The 7,809-nt window shown below is 54.8% G+C and overlaps 1 protein-coding gene across 1 annotated transcript in view; it reads left to right on the top strand.

Annotated features, from left to right (window-relative positions):
• Positions 1-476: 476 nt before the first annotated feature.
• The window catches only part of HS3ST4 (heparan sulfate-glucosamine 3-sulfotransferase 4), a 281,140-nt gene continuing 273,807 nt past the window's right edge, over positions 477-7,809 (top strand). Inside the window, exons 1-3 of the mRNA XM_038762774.1 lie at positions 477-540; positions 734-1,043; positions 1,087-1,320. Of these exons, the coding sequence (XP_038618702.1) occupies positions 477-540; positions 734-1,043; positions 1,087-1,320 (608 nt within the window). The remainder of the gene's footprint in view (positions 541-733; positions 1,044-1,086; positions 1,321-7,809) is intronic.

Raw genomic sequence — 7,809 nt, 5'->3', positions numbered from 1 at the left:
CCCCTCCCGTGGGCAGGCGGAGAAAGTTAGCAGCGGGGAAGGAACTCGGGGCTGCCACACTGCGCGGCGGCGGCGGCAGCGGCGGCGGGGGGGGTGTCGCCTGTCGCCTGTCGCCTGTCGGCGGGGTCTGGGGGTCCGCCGGCGGGGGAGGGGGCGCGGACGCCCCCCTTGGCAGGCGCCGTTGGGGGGGCGGGGGGGCTTGTCGGGGCGCCCCCCTCGGTCCCCTTCCCCGCGGCTGGGGGGCGGGGGGCGGGGGGAGGAGGAGGAGGTCCGGGGGAGGGGCGGCGGGGCCATGCGGCGGGGACCCCGCCGGCTTCAGCAGCAGCAGCAGCAGCGGCGGCAGCAGCAGCAGCAGCAGCAGCAGCAGCCGGGGCGCATGCAGCCCGGCCGGCGCGGAGGAGGAGGAGGAGGAGGAGGAGGAGGAGGGGGCGGCGGCGGAGGAGGAGGAGAAGGAGGAGGGGGCGGCGGCTGAAACCATGTCCGGGCAGCGCCGGGGGCTGCCGCCGCCGCCGCCGCCGCCGGGAGAAGGGAGCCGAGATGGCCCGGTGGCCCGCGCCCCCGCCCGCCCCCTCCCCTTCCTCCTCCGCCCCCTCCCCTTCCTCCCCTTCCTCCTCCTCCGCCGCCGCCGCCGCCGCCTCCTCGGTCCCCTCGGCCGCCCCCTCCTCCTCCTCCTCCTCCTCCTCCTCCTCCTCCTCCCCTTCCTCCTGCTCCTCCGCGGTGGCGGCGGCGGCGACGGCGGCCCCCTCCCCGTCCCCGTCCGCTAAGGGCCCGCCGGCGCGCAAGCTGCTGCTGATGTGCACCCTGTCCCTGTCCGTCACCTACCTGTGCTACAGCCTCCTGGGCTGCTCCGCCTCGCTGCGGGTCCCGCTGGCGCTGCGGGACGGGCCCAACGCGGGGCCGGGAGCCCGGGACCCCTGGGGCCGCGCCCGCCCGCGGCCGTCCGCCCCGTCCGCGCCGCCGGCCCCCCCCGTCCGCCCCGGCCGCGCCGTCCGCGCCGTCCGCCCCGCCGGCCCCGCCGGCCCCCTCCGCCCCGTCCGCGCCCCGTCCCGGCCGTCCGGCCGACGAGCGGGACCCTCCGGAGGCCAGCACCACGGACGACGAGCCGGCCGGGCCCCCCGGGGCGGGCGGAGGGGCGCCCCCCGCGACCCCCACCCCCGACTACGGGGAGAGGAAGCTGCCCCAGGCGCTCGTCATCGGCGTGAAGAAGGGGGGCACCCGGGCGCTGCTGGAGGCCATCCGGGCGCACCCCGACGTGCGGGCCGTGGGCACCGAGCCCCACTTCTTCGACAGGAACTACGAGCGCGGGCTGGACTGGTACAGGTAGGGGAGCGACGGGCGGGGGAGGACAGGAGGGGACGGGCGACTGTCACGGAGACACCCCCCGCCCCCCGGGGAAAGCCCCTCGTGGAGAGACCCTCGGAGAGAGACGCCCCCGGGGAAAGCCCCTCGTGGAGAGACCCCCCCGGGGGAGACCGTCGGGGAGAGACCCTCGTGGAGAGACCCTCTGGGAGAGACCCCCCCGGGCATAGACCCCTTCAGGGAGAGACACCCCCCCCCCCACGGGAAAGCCCCTCGTGGAGAGACCCTCGGAGAGAGGCCTCCCAGGGAAAGCCCCTCATGGAGAGACCGTCGGGGGGAGACCCTCGTGGAGAAACCCCCTGGGAGAGACACCCCCCCCCCCCGGGCAGAGGTCCCTTCGGGAAGAGCCCGCCCCCCGGGAAAGCTCCTCGTCGAGAGACCCTCGAGAAGAGACAGCCCCCCCACCGGGGAAAGCCCCTCGTGGAGACCCCCAGGGAGAGACCCTCGGGAGAGACCCTCTGGGACAGATCCTCGAGGAGAGACCCTCGAGGAGAGACCCTCGGGAGAGACCCTCTGGGACAGATCCTCGAGGAGACATCCTTGGGGAGAGACCCTCGAGGAGAGACCCCCGGGAGAGACCCTCTGGGACAGATCCTCGAGGAGACATCCTTGGGGAGAGACCCTCGAGGAGAGACCCCCCCGGGGAGAGACCCTCGGGGAAAGCCCCTTGTGGAGAGACCTCCGGGGAGACACCCTCGAGGAGGGACACCCCCCCCCCCTCCCCCGGGGAGAGGTCCTCTCTATATGTTGCCAACTTGTACTTCCCAAGCGTTTAGTACAGTGCTCTGCACACAGTAAGCAGTCAATACGATTGAATGAATGAATGAGAGACCCGCGGGGAGAGACCCTTGAGGATAGACCCCCCCGCCAGCCCCGGGGAAAACACCTCGTGGAGAGACACCCCCCCCCCCCCGGGGGAGAGACCCTCTGAGAGAGATCCTCGAGGAGACATCCTTGGGGACAGACCCTCGAAGAGAGACCCCGGGGGAAGCTCCTCGTGGAGAGACCCTCCCGGTGAGAGACCGTCGGGGAAAGCCCCTCGGGGAGAGACCGTCGGGGAAAGCTCCTCGGGGAGAGACCCCCCCCGGGGAGAGACCCTCGAGGACAGACCCCCCCCCCCCGGGGAAAGCCCCTCGGGGAGAGACCCCTGGGTAGAGACCCTCGGGGAAAGCCCCTCGTGGAGAGACCGTCCGGTAGAGACCCCCAGGGAGAGACCCCCATCGGAGAGAGACCCCCGGGGAGAGTCCCTAGGGGAGAGACCCTCCTGGAGAGACTCTCGGAGAGAAACCCTCGAGGAGAGACCCCCGGGGAAAGCCCCTCGTGGAGAGACCTTCCTGGGAAGAGACCCCGTTGGGGAGAGACCCCGTCTTGGAGAGCGCCCGGCGGGGCGGAGGTTGTGGGGTGTGGGGTCGCCCTGAGCCGTCCCGTCCCGTCCCCGCCTCCCCCTCCCCGCCCTCGCCACCCTTACCAAAGTCCCGCTTCCAAACCCTGCTGCCAACTTTGCGCGCCCCTGTCCTGTCCTGCCCCGCTCTGCCCTGCCACCAATCCTGCCCTGCCCCTGCTCCTGCTCTGCCCTGCCACCGCTCCTGCCCCTGCCCTGCCCCTGCCCCTTCCCCTTCCCCTTCCCCTGCCCTGCCCCTGCCCTCGCTCCTACCCCTGCCACCCCTCCTGCTCCTGCCCTGCCATATGTTGCCGTCTTGTACTTTCCAAGCGCTTAGTACAGTGCTCTGCACACAGTAAACGCTCAATAAATACGATTGAATGAATTGAAATGAATGCCCTGCCACCGCTCCTGCCCCCGGGCTGTCCCGAAGCGTCTGCGCGGGCCGCGGAGGGCTCTCTGCGCCCTTCCGTCGGGGCCGGGTTCGTCGGGCGGGCAGCTGGTCCTTGGGACCCCAGGCTGCTCCCGGTGACCCGCTTCTGCAGCCCCGGGACCGGACGCCCGGGCGCCCCGGCTCTCCTCAAACCGTGTGAAATCCTCCCAAACTCACCCGAACGGCTAAAATAATGAAATACGTTAGGGCTTTTGCGGATCAAAGCCCCAGGGGAGAGGGGAGAAGGTTTGGGTTTCGACGGGGCAGTCCTTTAAGGCGCTGGAGAACCTGAAAATCCAGAACTCTCGTTTTCCCTCCTTCTTCTGAATGATTTATTGACTTTACATCCCCTCTCGACAATTTCTGAATGGCCATTTGCTATTCGTGGGGTTTTTATGCCCGGCACCTTGGACCTTCCTTCCTTTCTTTTACACCAGAGGAGCCCGGATCGCGTAAATGTTCGCGGAAATCACATCTTGTAGAGCGTTTAGTACAGTGCTCTGCACACAGTAAGCGCTCAATAAATACGATTGAATGAATCATGTCCGTATCAGTACCGTTACCCAGAGAAAAGAGGAGCGGCGTGGCTCAGTGGAAAGAGCCCGGGCTTTGGAGTCAGAGTTCATGGGTTCAAATCTTGGCTCCACCACGTGTCATCTGTGTGACTTTGGGCAAGTCACTTAACTTCTCTGGGCCTCAGTTACCTCATCTGTAAAATGGGGATAAAGATTGTGAGCCCCCCGTGGGACAACCTGATCACCTTGTAACCTCTCCAGCGCTTAGAACAGTGCTTTGCACTTAATAAATGCCATCATAAAAAGAGGAGCTGGTCAAGTGCCAGGAGCCTTATTAAATGAATTATCCAGGTTTTCCTTTTTCTTTTTTCCAGTGATGATATTTAAAACAATCTATGTCAGTGGATCTGTGACCTTTGGACATGTGATATTCACCCCACCCCCAAACCCACGGCACTTATGTACATATCTCTAAATTATACATTGTGTGTTAGAAATAAACTTATTCGTATTAGCGTCAATCTCCCCCTCTGGTCTGCTAAACTCGTTATGGGCAGAGAACGTGTCTGCTAATTCTGTTTAGAATGTACTCTCCCAAGTATTCTGCACATAGTAAGCACTCAATAAATACCACTGATGTACTGATTGATCGCAATGGCCAAGCATATGTGAACAGTATTTCTTTTCCCCATTGGATCTTGTTGCTAAACAGGAGATGTGATGAGCTGTTCCCAAGTCTGGCGATTCAACCATTAATTACAAAACCCAAACCTGTGAGTTAAGGGGGCACTATCATTTGGAAAAGTTAGTAAGTAAATAAGTATTCTTCCTTGACAGGATGCCCTTCACATCCTGATGAAGATTGGTCCCGCATGCCCCCCACGTTTAAATTAGCTGCTCTGAAAGATTTTATTAGAAAAAATATAAACAAAAACAAAAAAAGTCCAGTTAAGAATAAATTGAATGGTTAACAGTGTGCCCATTTAAAGATCATAGGTAAAGCATTTTTGTACAAACATTCAAGTGCAAGCGTGTCTTTTAATGCCTTATCCATTCTGTTAGAGAAAACTAATTGCATCCGTTCTCCATTCAAAGAGGCAACAGCAAACCCCTAATTTAACTGGAAAATCGGTGCTTACAATATTGCAAGCTATGGTTTTCATTATGCAATTATCATTAAAAAGATGTTAGGATGGTTAACTGGACGTCAGCCACAATGTTTAATCATTAAACTGCCTGAACGTAGTAGTGGGGAGTTATATAGGTGTGGATTTTTTTTTTTTTTGGGGGGGGGCAGGGCCGGGGCGAGTGTGTCTCATTTTTCTACCCTGTCTGCTGCTTGTTTAATCCAGCTGCCGTTTGAAGCTTCATATCTGACAATGGAGGTCTTTAGAAAGTTTGGAGGCAATGTTTAGCCAAATACAGTGCATTGTGATATGTATCTTATGACTGACATCCTTAGGGATAGTTCGCTGACTGGTTTTTCAGAGGGGTTGGAGGCAAATGATGTCATCTTTAATGAACATATTTGGTTTAGGTTTTTCGCTAGCAGCACTGAAAAGGAAGGGAGTACTTCACATGTGAGGATGTGAGTGAAAATAAAATTGTGATTGTTTAAAATAAGGTTGCCAAAGAGATTGTTTTGAATCGAGGATCAAGTTTAGAAACATGATAAAAGAAACTCCAGGAAGAATCATAAACAGGATTGGAGTCATTCAGTGAAAATGGACTGATTCTGACAGGCAGCTGGGTTTTCATATTTCCTCTTAAATTAATGCTGTGAGAAAAGGGGGAAAGGAGTTATCACTGCCAATTTCCTGGAGAGAAGGGCATCCACAAATCTGCAGGAGCATTACAGTTGGGGCTACCAAAAACACCATTCTAATGCTTGGATTTCTTTCCATGGTACTGCGTGGTCCTTTTGGCTCTGTGCGGGTTAGCATTCATTCATTGATTCAATCGTATTTATTGCGCGCTTACTGTGTGCAGAGCACCATACTAAGCGTTTCCATGAAGAGCGATAGAGTGAAGTCCCTGGACAATGATGTTTTTGGGGCTCAATGTGGGGAAACAGCAAAATGAGTTTTCTCCAAACCCTCCCATTAGTGCACCTGCCTGGACAGTGACCCGATAGGAGCTTTCCAGTTTTCCTATTGTTTCTCTTGAATATCGGCCAATAAGGATTTTAAGGGGACACATGTCTTCCTGGTGCCAGTGGGGATCAATCAGTCATATTTTTTGAGTATTTACTGTGTACTGTACAAAGTGCTTGGGAGACTACAATATAACAACCCCTGCCCACAATGAGCTTACAGCCTAGAGAGGGTGAGTCGAGTCCTCTGAAACAAGGGAGAGACCGTACTTTCCTTTTCTTAAATATCAGAATCTTGCAGTCTTATCTCTTATCTACTCCAGTGCCAAGTACACTTAATGCTTGGCACATAAGTGTGATGCTCAACAAAACCATTATTATCATATCTGTCTTCAAAGGGCCTTCTGATCAATCAATTATATTTACTGAGCGCTTACCAAGTGCTTGGGAGAATATGATGTAATAAATAATAATTGTAATTTTGGTATTTGTTAAGTGCTTACTATGTGCAAAGCACTGTTCTAAGTGCTGGGGAGGATACGAAGTGATCAGGTTGTCCCATGTGGGGCTCACAATCTTAATCCTCATTTTACAGATGAGGTAACTGAGGCACAGAGAAGTTAAGTAACTCACCCAAGGTCACACAGCCGACAAACAATGGAACTGGAATTTGAACCCATGACTTCTGACTCCCAAGCCCATGGTCTTTCCACTGAGCCATGCTGCTTCGCTATTTTATATAGCAGAATTGGTCGACATATTTCCCTGCCCTCAGTGAGCTTAAAGTCTATAGGTTCCTTCCCTATACTCCAAAGCTTGTACCCACCAAGGCCAACCAACCTTTTAAGGTCGTCAGTCAGAGTGGGAGCAGGTAGGGTTACAGACAGGCTTAGAATCTTCACCATTTTAAAACCAGAGAAACTAAGGATGAACAGACTTAGGGTGAATCCTGTGTTGAAAATGCAGCTCCTCTTCCGTGGCCCAGCACTCAAAACATTACATTAGGCTGTCTGAAGTGTGTGGGGTTGCTTTGATACATAGAACATTTATCCTTTTATGAAAGCTTATAAGGCTATTCACCTAAGTAGACATCCTCAGGTTAATTGCATATTAAGTATTTTTTGTGCTATATTATAACACTTTACTTCCTTTACCTGTTCTGTCAAGTCTGTTTTTGTTTTTTTTTCTCAGATGATAACAATAGAAGCTGGGAAAGAATGGGCTGAAATCTATAGCACTGGCTGTTAGAAAAGCTCATTTCTTTTGGTTTCCAACTAACAGATTCAGTACTGATGTTCCCACATCATTCGTTTCCTCTGATCATGTTTGCCACTTCTCTCTAACATTGTTAATTTGATTTAGATGTTTTAGGTTATGACACATTTCATATGAGAATAGACCAGTAGATTTTTTTTAAACTACATTTAATGTTCTTAAATATTCTGATATAATGTGGCTCATCAGGTTATTTTTCAGGATGGATTTTTTTTTCCCCAATCAGGCTCACTGCTGCAGACTGAGCAAATAGATGTCTTTTCTGAGCTCTTCACCTAAAGGAGAAGCAGCGTGGCTCAGTGGAAAGAGCCCGGGCTTTGGAGTCAGAGGTCATGGGTTCAAATCCCAGCTCCACCAGTTGTCAGCTGTGTGACTTTGGGCAAGTCACTTCACTTCTCCAGGCCCCAGTACCCTCATCTGTAAAATGGGGATGAAGCCTGTGAGCCCCCCGTGGGACAACCTGATCACCTTGGATCCCCCCAGCACTTAGAACAGTGCTTTGCACATAGTAAGTGCTTAATAAATGCCATCATTCTTCTTATTATTATTATATTGAGATCTTTCAGTTAGGAAGCAACCATTTAAGCAGAACATAATGGTGAATAGGAGGGGCATCAGGTGTTCCATCCATGATGCTGTGCATGTTGTTCATCCAGCATTGCTTACAAACTCTGTTTTGGACACCTCCCAACCAACCAGTAATGGACAAATGAGCTAGGATGTTTTTTATATGAGCCAACTTCACTACTTTATT

This window comes from Tachyglossus aculeatus, chromosome 21, assembly GCF_015852505.1.
Source record: "Tachyglossus aculeatus isolate mTacAcu1 chromosome 21, mTacAcu1.pri, whole genome shotgun sequence".
NCBI classification, from domain to species: domain Eukaryota; kingdom Metazoa; phylum Chordata; class Mammalia; order Monotremata; family Tachyglossidae; genus Tachyglossus; species Tachyglossus aculeatus.
Note: the sequence above shows the minus strand (reverse complement) of the source record. Positions and strands in the feature narration are given on the sequence as shown.